This window comes from Alligator mississippiensis, chromosome 1, assembly GCF_030867095.1.
Source record: "Alligator mississippiensis isolate rAllMis1 chromosome 1, rAllMis1, whole genome shotgun sequence".
Classification (NCBI taxonomy): Eukaryota; Metazoa; Chordata; order Crocodylia; family Alligatoridae; genus Alligator; species Alligator mississippiensis.
In genome coordinates, this window is record NC_081824.1 from 130,604,965 (window position 1) to 130,625,274 (window position 20,310).

General features: G+C 39.7%; 1 protein-coding gene across 5 annotated transcripts in view; it reads left to right on the forward strand.

The window, feature by feature from the left end:
* Positions 1-20,310, forward strand: part of ESR1 (estrogen receptor 1) — a 295,315-nt gene that overhangs the window by 62,338 nt on the left and 212,667 nt on the right. For 3 of the 5 annotated variants that reach the window (XM_014605489.3, XM_019488300.2, XM_019488302.2), the window contains exon 2: positions 5,160-5,664. In XM_014605489.3, the coding sequence (XP_014460975.2) occupies positions 5,160-5,664 (505 nt within the window). 5 annotated transcript variants of the gene reach the window in all.

Genomic DNA, 20,310 nt, shown 5'->3' on the forward strand with positions numbered 1-20,310 from the left:
TCTATGTCTCAAGGTTGGTGTTTTAATAGAAGTATACCCATGTTTTTGTCACTGTAACATCCTAAATTTGGTTTAGTATTATGTTTTAGCTGATCAGTTTATTGTCAGTGGAAAAATAGAACCAAAACTCAGCTTGAATGCAGCTGCTAATTTGATGTTTATCATATTACGATAATTAGAGGATAAGTTTTCATCAAACAAGTTAGAAGAACTGTGATAACCTCAAACAAACTAGCATATGTTATTAGTGACCTAAAATGGCTTGGACTGCTATCAGTATGGGAAAAAAATGCCAATACAATTCTCAAGTTAAGAGAGATCCATGAACCTCAAATAATATTTATTTAACCATAAAGTTGTGTTTAGTTAGTCCATTCTGTATTTTATTCTATCCAGCATAGTTCAGAGTGAATCCTTCATTATGGAAACACTGACCTGGACCACGTAGCTCTGAAGTGTCTTGAACAGCAAACTTCTAGGTTGAAATATTAAAGCAGTACAGAGGAGTTAGTCACGCATTTTCAATTAGAATTAATAAGATACGTATCTAAATGCAGACTGCTTTCAGGATCTTCGTATTAGGCTTTGGGCTCACCATGAAAGTCAGCACATGTATAGCTAGTTTCTGCTTTGATTTTCTTGTTGAAATGAAGTGTATACATTGCAGTTACAGGGTGTGTCTACATGAGATTTTTACTGTGCAGTACACTAATTAGCTGCACAGGAAACGTCTCACGTCTACACATGCACCCCTGTTAGGCTGCAGTAAAGTCACTTACTCTGCAGCAGGATCGCATTTGTAAATACAAGTCCCTTGTAAATACAAGTACTATCCTGATGCAGAGTAAATTAGTTTACTGCAGCCTAAGAGAGGCATATGTGTAAACGCGAGGCATAAATACAAGTACTTCCCTGCTGCGGAGTAAAAAACTCTACAGCAGCACATATGTAAACACTGCCCCAGCTGCGTGGGGCATGAAGGTGCTTCAGTGCAGGGGCTGCCTGCTACCTAGCCCTACAGTGAAGCATCCTCATTCCACAGCCAGCCCCTCCGCAGCATATTGAGCCAGGTTGGAGTAGCCCCGGACTGGCAAGCTGACTCCCTAGGCCCCGAGCCAGCTGGGGCTGCTCTGACTTAGCTCAACGTGCTGTGATTCCAGGCGTATGTGAAGACATGCACCCAGGAACAATAATCTCTGGAGCGATAAGCTCCGGAGTTTATTCATATGCATTAATATGCAAGTGTAGACATGCTCACAGAAGCTTGACTCTCCTTTTGCAGTACCCCTATGTTTCTCTTTCCCCTACTTGTTCTTGTATTAGCTTCTTTATCCACTTTTGCATGATAACTACTTTTATTTGCATATTCCTACACTTTGCAAATTAGAAAAAACTGATCTAAATGCTTAATTTAGAAATGAATGTCTAATGTCACTATGTCACTAATGAAGCTTTTCAAAATAAATTCTCTTTACATTTTATGAGAGAGAGAGAGATGGCCTTGTCCTGTATGTGAGTTCTAGGTAAATATATTGCAAGATAGCCTTTTTCAAATGTGAGAAAAAGGAGACCAAGATATTTGGTAGCTTGGCTACAATTGAATGTGCATTAGTAGTGTAAGCACTGGGTCTGAAATCACTAGAGTTTATATTACTTGATATTTTAAGCACTTTTGATTTATATGAGTTAAGTAAAGGCATTGTAGCAAGCAGATGTGGGCTAAATTAACCATTTAGTTAATTATATATATCTTTAATGTGCAGACTGTAAGTGGCAATTTGTGTTTTAAAAACTACCCACATAAATGTTAGCAAATCACATAATTATTTTCAGGATGTTTGTAAGATGGGCTACTGTGCCCATTTTTTATTAAAAACTGTGGGATCTGAAGCAAAAGTGCCAAGTACGAGTATTAGGTATATTTCCCAGATGGGAAATCTAAGAATCAATAAATCAGAGTGACCAGGCTGGATTTGTACATAGCAGAATAAGCTCTGGCCTCTAAGCACAAAGACCTTGTTTCAAATACTGGGTCTTTAATTTTTGTGTGTGCAAGATTGTGCACAAAACCTTTTAAACGTGTTACACCTATCTGTAAAATATGACCTACAACTTTACAAATTGCTTTGAGATTTACAGAAAATAGTAAACGTATAAAATATTACAAGTTATTAGAAACTTTTCACCAGTCTTATGTTCTGGAGCCTATACTACCAGCTGCAAAGTAAACGACTTTTTTTCAAAAAATAATCTCCTGAAACAAACTGCAACAAAGAAAATCTGGGGGCAACTTCTTTTCAGGTTTGGCGGTGTCCTGAAACAGAAGTTGCTTAGTCCAACCCCCTAGATCCTCACTGAAGAGAGCCACTCCCACTTCCCTTACATTCAGGTGCGGTAACAAGCTCACTTCTAGAGTAGCTGTCAGGGCTTGCTAAGCCCCTTTGCAACAGAACAGGTACCTTCTAGGTAGGCTGGGTGTTGTAGGAAACACTGACAACTGGTTACAGCTTAAATTTCTTTGCAGATACTCTGCATCAGTTGCATAACTGTTACTGGGTAGGTAAAGTTAAATTTAACTTCCATGTTTTCATCCTTCTTTTGTACCCTGCCCTGCATGCCATCACTGCAGCTCCATACACTCGCCTATACAGAGCTGATACGGAGACTTTGAACCAAAGTGTAATAAAGGGGAAAAGACGGGGTTCTGTACTATTGTTTTCACTTGTTGTACCACACAAAACTTCCAATGCCGTTTAGCAAATAGTTGTAAATGATGGAATTTATCTTTAGTTTTCTAACCCCCTGCCCCCCATGGCCAATTGAATGAAAATGCCATTTGTTTTTGTTTTTAAACATTCAAATTTCACAGCATTGTGTTCAAAAGTCAAGTTACTTTTGTTTTTGCAACTATAGGGCAATGTAACATTTATTATATGTTGATATCATATCTTTCAAATAAAACAATATAAAATCATACAGTGTTTTAAATCAAACCTTACATGTACAAGTGTAGCATATTTTAGAAATGGGTACTACCCTCCTCATAGTAAAATTAGACATAATTCTCAAATTATGCAGTATAAGAGCAGATCATGTTAGATAATGTTGTGGTTTAAATATATCTGATATATGCCAAATGACTTTGCATGCAGTAACTAACCTTAAACTTGTAAACTGCCATGCATTATGGTCTGTGTAGCACAGCTACTGGCTCTTGTATTCAGGAAGCTGCTGAGAGCTATGCTTGCTTCATGAGCCCTCGCAAAAACTGACATGCACACTGCACATGCACATGCATGCACGCACACACACACACACACATACACACACACACACTCTTTCTTACACACATTTGCACATTTTGACATATTTTCAGAATATTTCTTAGAAGACTTTCTGTACTGCTGGGTATGATTGTCTGATCTTTTTTTAAAAAACTAGGTATGTGTTTAGTTCAGCCTTATTTAAACATTGTTATCTATTTGATCAAAGTCTACAGTCTGAAATTTGAGTTGGGAGTAGAAAGTGGGGGGAATCTATCAAGTACATATACATTGAAGTGTATGCTGCTGTGTGTATAGTATGTATGCAGAGTTCGAGCATGTTTCAGTGAAATCTTACAAGTACAGGTTATTTTTTTCTTGTTTAGCAAAAGCTCTGATATGTTATATTAATAGTTATTTTCTTTAGGTTAAACCATTTATAGTAAAGTTGATTTGAAACTAAATCATGTTAAAACTTGCAAAGATATTTCTATACTTCTTTAAACCCTATTTAATTTGATTAACATGATTTTCAAATGGTTGTCTGATGCATGTAGTTATTTTGGTATGATTTATATTTATATTAATACTCAAGCCATGTTAACTAGAGCCCTGTATTTGTGTGTTAGGTATTTAAACCAATCCATTGTACCAACTGAACCACAGACCATAATAGCATTGCTAGAGAACTTGCAACAATTTTCAGAGGTTTTCATTAGATTGGTGCGGGACCAACAGTTTCTGTTAAGTTAAAATACAATGAAAATAGATTGCCAGAAGACACGTGCCTGCCACACTTTTTCACTATAATTCTGTTTTTCTTGCTTAGTCTTAAACGTAGCTTTAAGTGGGACATTTTTATTTTATTGAAAAATTGGACCTTTTGTATTTTTTTGGATTTTCTAAATTGGTGTCTCAGTTGAAGTGTCCTAAGTGTTTATCACTAGGAAATCAGGAAGAAAATACTCCTATTCAATTTGTTAATATTCAATTCATGTTTCACATAATTAACTCTATTTTTGACCAGCTATCTGGGATTCAATATGGCAAGGTTTAATTGATGCTTTATTTCATATTTAAGCTTATGTTGCTCTGATTTTACATACTGAACAAGAAGCAGGCAGAGATGTACAGGGGAATCTTAAAGGATTTTCTTTTCTTTTTCCTCTTGCATTCAGCTGCCAGTTAAATAACAAGAATAATCATAATTCTTTTCTCCTACATAGATATAGTAGATCCATTAATTTATTTTAAATGGAGTTTTACTGACTGACTAGCTGCATACACACACACATGTACACACACATTGCACTCAGCCATATCTCAGTTACAGCATAGTCCTAGCCAGGGTCATTACAATGTACACATTACATATTTCTAGCAAACATGAAAATGAATCAAACGGGAGAAGAGATAAGCAGAGATAGATTGGAGCCTGGTGGGAAAATAAAAAGCAGTAATCTGACTGACCACGGGACTAGTCTTCCTAATTTGATATAAATACTGTTTTGCCTTAAGCACTGTAGAGCATCAGGGCCCTGTGAAGTGAAAAATTAAACAACTAATAAGAGTGAAGTAAAGTGTAGTAGAACAATTATTTGGTATCACTCCAAAACTAATTGCTTCTGAAGTGATGTTTAAACCAATGTCAGCACAAGGCAAGAGTTCCTGGCCTATGGCCAGCACCTTTGTAATGCATATTAGCTCAGATGAGAAGTACTTAAAAGTTGCAGAGAAAGGAGAGAGAGAGAGAGGGGGAGAGGGAGAGAGCTTTCTCAGTGCTAACGCTGTATTTGAATGTATGCTCCTCCTTGCTGAGATTACATGAATACCTGTGCAGTGCTGCCTTAACATGATATTTGCGGAGCCTCAGACTAGAATCTGTTCTTTTTTCAGGTGGGCTACCAGCTGCTGATCTGTCTGCTGACAATAAAAACAGATATGCCACTTGCTCGCTGCCATTAACAATGACCATGACCCTTCACACCAAAACCTCTGGAGTTACTCTGCTGCACCAGATTCAAGGCACTGAACTGGAGACTTTGAGCAGACCTCAGCTGAAGATTCCCCTAGATCGATCGCTCAGTGAGATGTATGTGGAGAGCAACAAGACAGGCATTTTTAACTACCCAGAAGGCACCACTTATGATTTTGCCACTGCTGCTCCAGTGTACAGCTCTACTAGCCTCAGTTATGCCCCTACTTCTGAATCATATGGATCCAGCAGTTTGGGAGGGTTTCATTCACTGAACAATGTCCCTCCAAGCCCAGTGGTATTCTTACAAACTGCGCCCCAGCTCTCTCCGTTCATTCATCACCATAGCCAACAAGTACCGTACTACCTTGAAAATGATCAAAGCGGCTTTGGAATGAGGGAAGCTGCCCCTTCAACTTTTTACAGGTAAATCTTGCTCTTGCCTTATTTTAATGTGCTACGGAGTGCAAATTAGAATTGAGACACACATATATTGAATTGGCTCTTTTTATAAAAGACTGCATAATTTGATTAGTGGAGAGATAGGCAAATTATTAGACTATAAGCGATAGCATGATATAAAACAAAATGGCTGGTGTTTGGCAATAGCGTGATCGGTGGTGTAAATGTTAAAAACTGTATGCATGGGAAAAAAATGAACAGATGTATGCCTGGGGAAAGCAAGCCTAAACTCAGAATCTGTAAATGAACGAAAACGTAACAAACAAACCGTGAATGAAAGTAAGAGTCTGAAATATATTAGAAAGGAATTTATCACTTTTGGTCAAGTTTGAATCCCACGTAAGTTTAGTTGTTTGTGTTTAGCACTGTTTGGAAAGTGAGAGCGTATTTTTGCGGTTCTCTCCTCAGCGTCTTGTTTCAGTCTCCCCCCTCCCCCCCAATAGTAGAATACATTTAGAGCAGTTAGGCTAAAAATATCCCATTTCAGAGCAAGGGGGAATATATTGCATTCCCATTAATATTTTTGCACTTACTAAGACATATAACTATTTTTTTGGATGAGGTGGTGGAATGTGGCTCACACTGTAGCTGCAGAGAATTCATAAATGTAATATCTCATATAGAATGTCATTAAGAGATGCCAGGTCTCCTGTGTCCCTTTTAACGTGGAAACAACAACAAAATATCCCGTGAAACATAATGGAAATGTTTTGCCTTATTGTAAAAATTCCAGGAATGCAACTCACTCATCTCAATTTTAATGTTTGTATGGTACTATGGGTAACATAGTTTTGTGGCAGAATATTGTGTTAGATTATGGTGAGTTGATGTTAAAAGCTGTTTTTTTCCTTTTCTGATATATGTCTGAGTCAGTTTATCTGGGAAGTGAAGGTCAGATCGCTAGCAACAGAGTGCAGACTTAAGGAAAACCGCTGCTCCAGTTTAGAAACTCAGAGTTTACCACTGTTTATCATGTTGAATAGTACTTTATGTCAGTGGGACTGTTCATAGCTTAAAGTCATATTCAGCCCAAGTAAGGATGGCAGGATCTGGCCCCCAAACAGGCGAAAAATAGCAGTTAGTGAAAAGGATGTGTTTATCAGGTGGAACAGAAAACAGCACAAAGTTTGGCAGAATGAGAAGTACCAATAATGACAGGACAATCATACAGAGTAAGCTGGCTCACTTGATAAGCTGGATTCATTCAAATAAAATATATTTTAATATACCCAACAGCAAAGTTATATTTATAGAAGTAAGGAATGCAAGCCATACTTGCATAATGTGGGGATGTATCTTGTAAACCTGTAACTCTGGAATAGGATTGAATGGTCATTTTGGACAAGCAGTTTAACATGAGCTTGCATTATTATACTGCTGGGCCAAAAAAGGGCTAATGAGATCTGTGGGCACCTAAAGAGTAATACTGCTACTGGAATGCTGTGTCCAGTTCCAGTGTCTATAATTTGATAAGGCTTTTCGCAGTTTGGAAAGGGTGCAGAAAACAGCCACAAAACTGATTGGAGAGCTGAAGAAGATGCCACATTGTGAGAAATTGGAGCTAATTAGAGCAATTAGGTTATTGAGAAGAAGGTTGAGGAGCTGTTCACAAAGAATCAGTCCCCCCAGAGGGAGAGAATATTGGGTAACAAAGGGTTCTCTAATATAGAGCAGACATGTGTGATAAGAACCTGTGGTGGAAGCAGAAACTAGATATAAATAGGAAATAATGCACTCTTGTCATATTGAGCCTGATTAACCATTGGGTTAACCATGGACAACCACTGGATTATTCATAAACTGCCAAAGAATTGGTGAGTTTTCTGTTTCTGGATGCTTCAGAGCAGCATTGGATGCCTTTCTGGAGGATCTACTTTAGTCAAACACAAGTTACTGTGCTGAGTAGATTAATTAGGTGATGTTTAATCACCTGTGATATACAGGTTGTCAGACCAAATGATCTAATGGTTCTTTCCAGCCTTAAATTCTATAAATGCACCTTTTCACATGGTCAGAGCAGAGTGTAATGATGAAGTTTCTACTATAGTAAAAGTTTGATTGACTGAAGTGTGATTGTCTATACTGATGACCTTACACTGACAGCCGTCTGAATGACTTGAATTAAATTGGAAAAAGCACTGCTGTTTCTGTATCTGTAGGGTTGGTCTTAACAAGGCATAGCTCTGAAAATGTTATAGCTCTTTACATCTTCCTTGTTTTAGCATAAGTCTCAATCATAAATAGCCCATTAAACAAAATAATTGTAATAGGTATGCAATTTAAGGAGGCATATAAAGATAAAATCAGGGGTTGAAGAACTAGCACTTCCAAAAAGAAAGAAGTGGACAAATTTCACCCATTTTTGCCTTGATTTACTTATTGGACTAGCAGTCCCATTGACTTTAGTGGGAATAGTTGTGTAAAGTGAGCAGCAGAACAGTATGACCTGGCATGTATAAACTTAACCTGGGAATTAGAAGAAAATGTGAAACTACCAGAGTAGTGAGGATTTACAAAAGCTTTCCAATAGTCATAGTAAAGGCAAAAAACTTAATTACTTTTAAGATGGAGCTTAATCAATTAATAAGAAGTGTCATATGGTGTAGCTGCCTGTTCTAGAAAAAGACTGTACTCAACGATCCAGGAGGTCCCTTCCAGTTTGGCGTTCTTATGCAGCTGTTTTAATGTTGCACTTTTTGTATAGCATGTATAGCATCATAATATTTGTATTGGAGCATCACAATAACATTTGAGATACAAACACTATGCTTTCTGATCCGAAAGAACTGGAACAATAACTAGTTATGTGCAAAAACTGAATATGTATGGTCTTTTGCACTGTCCCATTTTATTGAAAAACCTAAATTGAAAGTATGTGATATTTTGCATGTGGGTGCATGTGCACTTGTGTGTATGAAGAGACCCAAGTATGAACTCAGAAGCTCTTGAACTTGATTTTTAAATGAATTTTCATTGCAGTTTTCAGCATGTTATCATTGTAAAGTATTTCCTTCGAATCTCAGTACATGTTAATTATAAACTTATATACATTGCAGCACAAAAGTGTGAAAAAAAGAAAAACAATTCCAAGTACAATTGGATTCCCTCTCCTTCTGGTATTCAGAAATCTGCACAAAGAATATAAGCAAATGGAAATACGGAGAGAGCCCAGCTAACCCCAAACTGTGTTTTCTTTAGTTTGACTCTATCAATTCCTAAGTCCTCATTGCTTTGTGTGTACAATTAAAATATCTTTTCTTTATCTTACAAAGTTAGTATATTCAAATCGTAGGGAAGGAGCAACACTGATATTCTTCTAATTTGCTTGGCATTTTTAGTGTGTTTTACTATCTCTGACTATTTTTCAGTGCTTTATCTCCATTGTCATTACTCAACACTTAATGAAATTATTGTAATTACATTTTGTGTAAATGGGGTTTTTGCTATGAACTAAGTCAGTGACTTCACTTGATCTCAGGTATTATATTTAATTTTTCTGTTGAATTTCCCTGTACTTTTCAACAGGTTTCTCTCATTCAAGAAACACCAAAGGAGCCATCTAGTGGCTAATTTATCATGTCTAAATCTCTATAAACAACAACAGATTAACCCTTTCTGTTCTAAAGTAAAACTGAAAAGTTATTTCATATAGTTTGCACTTCTGAAGGATAAAAAGTAAAAACTTGTCTATGCTCATGTAGTCTGCATTTGAAGCTATATCCAAATTCAGCTGAAATTCATACAAAAATGTACTGGACCAAGCATCAAGCTGATAATGGAGTCTATACCACAGCGCACAATCAAAATTAAATGTATAACATTATATGAAATATTATGTAATTCTTCCACTCTGTCAGTGGTGATAGTTAAATGCAAATCCTGAATGTTTCTATTGTTTCAAACATTGAGCATAGGTTAATATAAATAACGTACATTTAAAATTTTGCAGCTACTTAATAAAGTCACAGCCTGTTAAAGCTGAATTATTATAAGAATCTCTCTTAGCTGTTTCTATGATCACAGATTAATTCTTAGTGCTCTCCTAAAACAGAACTTGAAAAGAAATAACATATACTGTTGAATTTTTCTTCCTCACTTCCCCTCATTTTTGCTGAGGATAATAAAAATCTCCAGGAATAAGGAGGGAGCCCACTTAGTCCAAACTGCATTTTCTTTAGCTTGATTTCTTCAGCAGCTTATGATTGTGGCTTTTGATATATGGAGCAAACAGTTGTAAGCAAAAATTCAAGGCTGATTCTTTCCTTTTGAGACAGTGTGAAGTGTGCTGTAGAATCCAGAAACACTTTTCTGTAGAAAGCAGAAAGTAGTCTTTTGTTACCAGGGTTGGATTTAGGCACTGGTGATATAGAAACCCTGGCATACATCTTTGAATACTGTATTTTTTTTCTGTTCTGATCTCCCTCTCAGTTTTACAGAACTGGCTGTTTTTGTTATACAGAGTAAAATGGTCTAATACAGTGGTTCTCAACCTTTTTTGTACGAGGACCCATTTGTATATATCATTGGCTAGTCTCAACCCAGTGCTCATTCCTGATCCCTGGAGCTCTGCCAGCCTGCAAGGGAAGAGCCACAGTTTCCTATGTTTTTCTCTTTTAAAGAAGAATCCATTTTTCAAGTTTGTTCACAACCCTTTCATATATTCATGTGACCCACTTTTGGGTCACGATCCACAGGTTGAGAAATGCTGGTATAGTAGCTCCCTGCCTCTCTGGAGGGCTGTGAAACCAAATTCATTACAGACTATAAAGTGCTCAGATTAGCTGAAGGTGATGGGGCCTTAGAAGCATCTAATATGTACTAGGTCAAGTATATAGCAGTGTGGATCCCACGGAGGGTATGTACACACCCTTAGGGCATGGGACCAGATTCTTTTGAATAGCAATATACCATCTCCCTCACTGCAAGGCAATAGAGGGCAGAGCTGTTGTGACCCTCTCTCCCTTCCACTGTACTGCACATAGCAGCAAGCTGGAACCCAGCAAGCCTCTGACCTGATATTCTCTGTAAACTCAATTTCTAAACTCATGAAGACATTCTTCACCTCTTTTATCTTGTTATTCTTCTTGGGGGTTATTAAAAAAATCTTTATGGGATTCCTCTCTGTATGTCACCTCTCCATACAACAGGAAGATGTTCTGGAGTTCATAGTGGACTTCAAACTCTTAAGGGTTTTTGTCTTACCTAACCAGTGATAGACACCTCCCCCCACCCCCATCTCAGGCTCTTTATTAGGAGGAAAGGCTACAACTCTGGTAAGTCTTTGATATGTAAAATCTTTTTAGATGAAGCACATTTGGGTAAGACTTATCTAGCTTGATTAAATGACATATGTCTTCTATATCCAGAGAAAAGAGCCACCCACAAAATATCCAAATGTTCCTCAACTGTGAGTGTTTCACATGGACACCACGCTTAATCCACTGAGAGGAAGGCAGGGAAAAGAAAATCCTGTTGAAATCTGCACCAGTCTTTGATGCTGATCACTAAGGCATCAGGGCCATTGACACAGCAAACTCCAGTGACCATATTTGCCTGGCCCTGATAGATGTAGCATCAGCTTATTGCACCAGTGCCCTTTGCATCCACAACATGAACATCAGAGCTAATGCTGGCACCTTAGTAGGTATTGTCAAGGCTAAGAGGAAGGGTCTGTCAGAAATTCAACAAGTACAATGGCAAGGTGGTACACCTGGGAAATCAAAAAGAGCAAATGTACAAATACAGAATGGGGGATAATTGGCTGGGCAGTGGCACTGCCAAGAAGCATCTGGTGGTTATAGTGGAACACATGCTCAAGCAGGAGTCAGCACTGTGATGTAATTACAGTAAAAAAGCAAATGCAATTTTGGATTGCATTATCTGTGCAGAAGTATTATATGCAAGATATGGGAGGCGATCATATCACTCTTAAATATTGTTTCACGTCTGAGCTTTGCATTTTAAGACAGAGGGAGAGAAACTGGAGAGGATTCTGAAAAGCAAGAAAGATAGTAATGGGTGGCAATAAAAGCTGTATGAGCAAAGGTTGAGAGAACTAGGTATGTTTAGTTTGGAGAAAAGCAGATGAAGGGGGACATGAGAGTGGTTTTCCAATATTTGAAAGGATGTTGTACAGAAAAGAGAACAACTGTTGTCCTTTGCCACAGGCAGCAGAACATGAGTCAATGACTTAACACTACAGCAAAGCAGATTTAGATTCTCAGGAAAAAAACCCAAATCTTCCTAACAGTTGGAACTGCAGGATATTGGAGCAAGTGGCCTAGGGAAGTTATGGAATCTCTTTTGTGTTGGGTTTTCAGGAGAAGACGGGATAAATATTTGTCAGAGATGGTTCAGGAATAGTGAATGTTGCATCTGTGCAGAGGGCTGGACCACAGGTTTTCTTCTTGTAAAAATGCAGTTTGCAGAAAAAGATAAGGCAATTAAGAAAGAGCTAGAAGGTGTCAGCAGAGTCAGAGAGCAGCCATTTGTAAGCTACGATTGGTAGTGATTCAGTAGACAGTTTTAGTGAAACCTACTTTTTCTCTGGTTTCCCTAGGACTAATCAAGTTCTTCCTGCCTGCTCTTTGCTTCTGTGTTGCACCAGCTGTGACTATGTTGGTTCTGAAGACACAGAACTGTTTACTACGGGAATTATCAAAACTGATTTATTTGTACCAGCTATCACAGGATATGGAATATGATATAGGATTACAGACATCCTGTAATTGTACTGTACAAGTGTGGCAAATGACATGAGAAGGTGGTTGAGAGAGAAGACTTGGTCTCAGCATAGGAACAAGTCCCAACACATGAAAGAAGCACTGATGGGGTGGGAAACAATGGCAAAAGCAGCAGGGGTGAATGAATGCCCATGATCTCATAGTAGGGAATCTGGGAAAGAAGTAGATGACATTTTGCTCCATTAAATTTGGAATACCTGGGATCTAGAGTGCCCTCTGTTTATGTATATGGATTCAAGACTGAAAAAGTACAAGGTATACACTTTTTGAAATTTGCTGTAAACAATACTTTTAATTAGAGGAACAGCTAGCACTAAGCTCTTCACACCCCATTAAGGCTCCTCACCTTGTTTCTCAGAATGCCTTATGTCCCTAAGAGCTGCCATGAAAGTGACATAGTTCAGGACTGCTTTAGCAGCCCTTAACTTACTAGGAGCTGTCAAATTTCACCAGTTATGTAGGTAAAAGGAATGCAGTTACATTACACAGTATAGTAGACATTTGGGGTGAAGAGTTCCTATGCATTATGCCATTAACCAACATACAGATAACTGACATTTGTTATAAGGTAAGCTATAGGTACAAAATCAGGACAGGCATTGTGTTGTGTAGTTAAGTGAAATCTGGTATGCATAAATACACTGAATTATTTGCTTTTCATCTACTATGGACTTAAAATCAAATTTCTCTGTCAAGATTCATTCTTTTATAAATCCATGCCAAGTGTTAGCGATACATTTTTTTTTGTTTTAAAGTTTTATGGAGTCTTAATATTTGTAGACAGAGCTGTAGCAAAAATCTCTCTTTTAGTCCACTTTGGAAGATCAATAAATTATCTCAACTCCAATTTTCTGGGAAAAAAGGTGTAGCATTATACTTTGCCATATATACCTGATACTTACAGAGTTATTAAGGCATGTACTTTCCTTGAAAAAATGTCAGGTAGTAGCTTTGGCTGTTGTCTGGTAACTGTGGTTGTCTGGTGTCCAAAAGAAATAAATTCAAATGAGCAATCTGGATTTATGTCATTAGCTGCACTTTGATCCTAACAGTGAGATTCCAAAGGTCCAAGCTATATGCCACAATCTTTTGTACAGCAATGTTCCTGGGAATCACTGTAACAATTGCAAAGAGTATCTGGCTGTATCTGAAGTAGGTCCAAAGTCAGGCCTCACTGGGAGAGCTAAGTTTCCTTTAAAGAGTAAATAGTACTTAAGCCAAATTGATAACTATAAGCAAGGAAAAATGTGTATTCCAGCAATATATAAGTTCCTATAGCTTTATTTTCATAGTGTATAGGATTTTTACATTTCAGAATGTAAGAAGTTTCATACTAGGTCAGACTTACGGTCCATCTAGCCCTGTATCCTGTCTCCAACAGTGGCAGTAGCAGATGCTTTATTAGGAGAGCATATGAACAGAAAGTGAGATACATAGGTATACCTTTCTTTCATCATGATATGAGACATTTTATCCTAATTTTTCCTACCTCTCTTTTGTGATTTTGAGTATATCAGTAATAGGGTTACACAGGTAAATCCCACAGCTGCTAATTCAGTCAAATCTTCAAAATCTAACAGGATTCAGATTTCCTGCATTGAAAGAAGGGAGCGAGAGAAAATCTCAAATAAAAAAAAAATACAGTATAAGATGATGCAATTAAATTCTTCATGATAGGAGTGTGAAAACCAGTTCATTTGGTTCTCAGTAATGCAAGAGCATAGATGAGGCATAGCACCTGAGGGAAAGCAAATGTTGGTAGTGCTTGGTGCCTGCTAATGAGTCAATTTTATTACTGCTGTTTCTTGCTGATCGGGATCATGCATGCAGCATACAAATGAAAGAAACACACTAAAGGACTCTACAGAGACATTTTTTCAAAAGTATCTTACAGGAAAATTCTGTTTTTTAAGGGACAGAGGTGGTAGAACTGTCTACATTTAAACTGCCCAGGACTTCCATTTTAAGACCCTGCTTTCATTTGCTTATTGCTTTGCCAAACTTGCTCAGACTGAAATTTTCCATGCCAGATATCTGCTTCAGGTTGACTTAAAAAAACAACAACTTTCAGAACAAAGGATTCAGGTTTTTCTTCTGACAATGAGATGAGAGAAGAATATCTAATTCAGTCCATGTCAGCTCTCTCCTCCCCTCTCCTTCTCACCTAGCCTCCCTGCAAAGAATCACCAACAAAACAAAACAACCCTTATATCTGTTTCATTGAGAAGCTCTAGCACCTCCATACTACTGAGGAAGGACTTAAAATTTAGTAGTGGTTGTATTGGTATCTTTTTTGCTATTCTCATAAAACCTGCCCAAATTTGGCCCAGTTAAAAACTTTTGAAGAATCCAAAATTGCTTATTCTCATGAGACATTTATAAGAGTTTGGCATCTAAATGATCTAAGTAGGTTGTTGCCCACAAAAAAGCTGGTTAGTTTCTGAGGTGCCACCTTGTTTTACCTTCTGCCTTAATTTCTATGTTTTTTTTCTCAGGATATAATACCTCATTTACCTGTTAAAAATAAACACCTCATTCCCAGTGTACATCTTATTTCTTTCTTCTGACCTTCATTCTTTGTGTTAGTCATCTCAATTTCCTCCATGCTTCAGCTCAGTTTTGCATTCAAATGAGGCACTGAGTCATCAAGAGTCAGAGATGTCTGATGATAACAGTAGTAAATAAGCAAAACCAAATTGGCATTAAGGGAATCCAAACTATTTCCCTTGTATACTAAAAATAAAGCATAACACACAGAGGCAACTGCAAAATCACTGCTCTATGTGTACATGCTGCTTTTACAAAAACTTAAACTAATCTGGCTGAGACTGCCTGTTTAAAAAGAACTATAGAAACAAGCTACCTTGGCAAGCTACCTGCTGTGAACTTAGCCTTCTGTTTTAACGGCTGACGAATCATCAGCACTAGATATTAATACCTTCAGGTTGTTTTGGTGTGTGATCCTGCCAACCATTCCTTGCCACACTATATGTTTTCCTTCAGCTACTGTCTGATTCATGTTGTCAGCAAATCACTCTGGAGATGGAAAACTCCCAGAGCTACTTTGGCAAACAGATGGGGCCAGGTTATGAGCTACATCTCAGAAAGTGCTATTGCTCCAGCAGGAAAGCCAGGGACAGGAGTGGATTGAAAGTGGCTCCTGAATTTTGGACTTGGCCAAGGGCCTTATTGCCCCCTAAAATAAGTGAAAGCCACTATTGGACTATTCTGTTTTATGGCTGCTGCCCAGAACCAAGTGTAGGATGCTCTACAGCCCCAAACAGTGAGAATGCACCTCACTCCTAGGTGCTGCTAAGTAGGAACTGGTGACTATAGAGCCGTTCCTGCACTGGGTATATACAAAGGATCTCCTGCACAAAAGGTGTTGCTTGTGGGCAACTGTGTCTGTCAGCTATTTGCCTCGTTTATGATGATGAAATGGCATATGAATGGCATTTTGAAAAGCGAAATCCAGGTGACACTGAGCTGTTCCATAAATCCCAGATGAAAATTCAAGGGCTTAGGTTAAGTTCTAAATGTCTGAATGTTTGGGACATTCAAGCTTCAGGTTTGTGGAGCCTGGGTTGTGGAGCCCCTAATTAAGATTAATGCTAGTACATATATTGCCTCAAATAATGTGAGATCGAGAGGGAGAAAAAAAAAGTACAAGGATGCATTGAAGAACAGGCCAACCATCCATGTACTTGAAACACTTATTAAGCATGGACCAAAAATTATTGTTTAAATGATTACTATTTTTAAATGATTATAATAATTTATAAAAAATTATTATTTAAATGGGTACTATAGCTACCCCAGTGCATTTTAAGAATAAGAAATACTCAAGGATATTCATACAGAATACTATGAATCATGACAGGAGGATCAGTGGAAAATTGTTTATAGCAGATGTTTTTGTGACTGAGAAGCAGAGTACATGGTGTACTGTTCAGTGGCAATCCAACACTTCAACATGTGTAGTGAGGATCTGTGAGCAAGCTGTAAGATAAACCCAGCAGGAACAGCAAGTGGATCAAGGGTTACCTATTTGTTCGTTTTTCATGCTGGGTCAGATTCACAGTAGAAACTGAGGCCGTGATTAGACAATACACTTACTTAGCTTGGCAGTGATGCTTGCAAACACACCATGTTTCTCTGTGTGGGCTGCCTTCTGAAGCAGAAGCCATGTAGTACCATTACAGGCTGGCTAACTAGCACTAATGAAAGACAGTGCTAATTAGCTTGCCTCTGGACAAATGGCCTGTCTGCTGTGCTGTGCACTAATGGCTACACTGCTTCTGGTTTAGGAGGCAGCCCACATGGAGCAGCATGGCATGCCTGACAGGGCTGTCACCTTGCATGGTATGCTTGAGGTCTAAATATGGCCTAAGGCAATGGTGGCCAACCTTTTTGCCTGGGCTGGATTGTCAGTGCTTGGTCCGTTTGTGGGCTGGATCCAGCTGGTGCTTCTGATCTGGTGCCCAGGTGGGCATAATGGGCACTATCTGGCTATGCAGAGGCAGGGGTGGGAGGAAGGAGGCAGGCTGGATCCAATGTAGCCCTGTAGGGGAAAGGAGTTTGATTCAACCCCATGGAGAGGAAAGGGGTTGAGTCAAACTCCTTAGCTTGGCAGTGATGGGGTGGGAAGGGGGGTGGAAGTGTCATGGCAAGGCCCCCCCCCCCCCGTGGGGGAAGGGGGCATGGCCCAGGCTCAATAGAAGGGAAGGGGGGTGGGCAGCCCTGTCGGGGAAGGGGGGGGGAGACCAACCTAGCCCTGCAGATAGGGAAGGGAGTGTGGCCCAATCCTGATCCAGAATTGGGGGGCATGGCCTAGCTGGGGGAGGAGTGCTTAGTTTGGCTCTGACCAGCTGCACAGGGATTGAGGTTTGGGGATTTGGCAGGAGGCAAGGTGGCCATATGAATGGCCACTGCTCTCCCAGTGCCAAATTTCTGGACCTATGGTGAGCCCTGCAGGCCAAATGCAATGGCTCTGTTGGCCACATTTGTCCTGTGGGCCGGAGGTTGAGCACCCTGTCCTAAAGTGTCTAACTGCCTTTTTAAGCACTGATATTTGAGATTTAGGCATCATGGCCCTTCTGACAGCTCCCCCACCTAAACCTGGTAGGCATTTAAAGCCTCTAAGTGCCCAAGCTTCTACTGCTGGACCTGGTCACAACTAAGTCCTGACAGCACTGAGCAGTAAAGCTACTAGCTTATACCAGCTGGGATTCATAAGAGAGACCATCTCTTGCCTATCTCACTGGTGGGACCCAATTTGATAGGTGTCTCTGAGCACCTATAAGCCTATCAAAGGTTGGCAACAACATCAGGAAGAGGTGGCACATGTGCCCTACCTGTCACCTAAGGGCCTAGTTGAATAAAGTGCTTAGGTGTGCAACTCTAGGGGAGGGTGCGAGGCTGCGAAGACCAAGTAGAGACAGGTACTTTCAGGCAGCTTGGAGTTAGATGCCTAAGTCCCTGAGAGGGTTGAAGATTATACCTTTCTCCTCTGACCATTTCCTACTATTTTCGGCTAATTTAGGAAGCCCCAGGCTCAGCAAGCTGGCTTCTGTGAATCTCTTTCCTAAGCTTCCAACTCTCCCTGAGCATTGATATGAAGTCTAAACCCCCAATTTAGGATGTGAATTTAGCTAGGTGGCAGGATGCCTAGCAGTCAGCCATATTGCAGTATTCAGTGTTGTGATGATCAAATGCTTTGGCAGTCAAGCCCATTGGCTGTTCTCTATTGTTTCTGCTGTTGTATCTGTTCCCACATTTCCTTGTTTTTAATTTTAAAAGTCATAATAAGACAAGAAAAACAAACAATTAAGCATGTTGGCTTTATGAAATATATGCACATTATCAGTTGCATAACTGTGGATAGGTGACTTTGGCATATGTCCTGGACACTGACTTAGACGGGGAAAGAACCCCACTAGCAGACTGGCTGTCACTGCTGCTCTTGCCACTGCTCCCTCCCATAGAAACTTCTTGTTACAAAAAGTTCCTAAAGGTTTTTCAGTAGTGAATTTGCAGAGTCCACAGCGTTACAGGAACGGCCCATGTGCTTGGAGAAAAACACTATCTGCTGAGCGTTAGGAATTTACCTTGCTTTTTCCTCACTGCTTGACTTGTCATCCCAGCATGAATAGCTGGCACAGAAGGAGCAAGCTAACAGTATAACCATACAGCAATAATCAATTTAGACATTACAGCAGCTACAGAGGGACTGCGATTGCTTATTGCAGGCAGACAGATCAAGAATCAGACTTAACATACACCAGACTATACTTATTTGATCAGCAGAAGGTATGCATATTAAACTGAATTAGTATCCCATTATAAAGAAGTAATTTCTGTTAAGTAAGATTAGTTTTAAATCTCTTCTGCAGTGTTATTCCTTTTAAAGTGGATTGTCTTGTTAAATGTATCCAGATGAGTTAGAGTATGCTCTATTGATAACAGAAGACCAAATTATTGTAATTCATAAATGCAACAAGGGTTGCTTTATCAGTTTCTTATGCATGCAGAAAGTCATTTTAAGTCTTAGGATAATATTTTAGGCTGTGAGTAGACGAAAGGAGGAGGGATGAGTGTGTGTGACACTTTAAGGTGGGCTAAATGCTTTTGCACTGCTTTAATGGTGTTGGTGTTTGCACGCCTTGGAAGTGTATTGCACATTAATTGCAGCTGCTGTAGGAAATTCAGCAGCGTAACACACCTTAAATGACTTGGGGCGCAGCAAACTCAAACTCCTCCAAGGAATTTTAGTTTGCTGCCCTTACCACCATGGAGCAAAGCATGGGACTCTGTGCAGCTCTGCAGCTCTCCAGGAAGCCCTGCAGGCAGCCTGGCAGCAGCCTGGGAAAGCAGTTCTGCCTGAGAAAAGCAGCGAGCCTGATTTTTTTTCCTCCCCCTGGAGCCTGCCTGTCTGCCTGAGCTACGTGGGACCCTGGTGCTTCCCTTTGCGGCTGTGGTGCCCCCTGGGACCCCCTGATTCAGGTGCCTGCAGGTGGGTGCCGCAGGGGGGGCCCTCCACTGTTGTGGAAGGAAGCACCAGTTCCCCCCCCCTGCAGCCCAGGGACTGCTCCGCCCATCGGCAGCTCACCCTCCCCTCCCCACTGGAGAGGTAGGTAAGTCAGTGGGGTGTGTTCATGGCACAGGGGTTTAATTGGCCCTTAATTGAAACAATGTTTTTTAAAACCCATCGCTTCAGTTTAGGGCCCCCATTTCGTCTACACATGCCCTTAACTCCTACTTGACTGAATTTATTGCTGAAAATCTTCCTACAAGTTTTATATGTGTGTGTGTGTGTGTTTATCATAGAATCATAGAAAATTAGGGTTGGAAGAGACTTCAGGAGGTCATCTAGTTCAAACTCCCTGCTCAAAGCAGGACCATCCCCAACTATATCATTCCAGACAAGGCTTTGTTTAGCTAGGTCTTAGAAACCTCCAAGGCTGGAGATTCCACAACCTCTCTGGGTAACTTGCTTTACTACCTTCCTAGTGAAAAAGTTTTTTTCTGATATCCAACTTAAACTCCCTTTGTTGCAACTTAAGACCATTGCTCCTTGTTCTGCCATCTGCCACCACCGAGAACAGTCTAGCTCCATCCTCTTTGCAACCCCTTTCAGGTAGTTGAGGGCTGCTATTAAATCTTCCTCAAGTCTTCTTTTTTCCAGAATAAATAGTGGCCTATACATGAGTGCGGAGGCTGCTTCACTGCACTGGAATTCCAGGGCGTTGGAGCAGACTCAGTTAATGGAGCATGACAATTAGTGTGCTCCAGCAGCCTCCTGCATCTCGTGTATCAGTATCAGCATCCCTATGCTAAAAAATGGTGTTGGGGGTGCTTGAACTAAAGC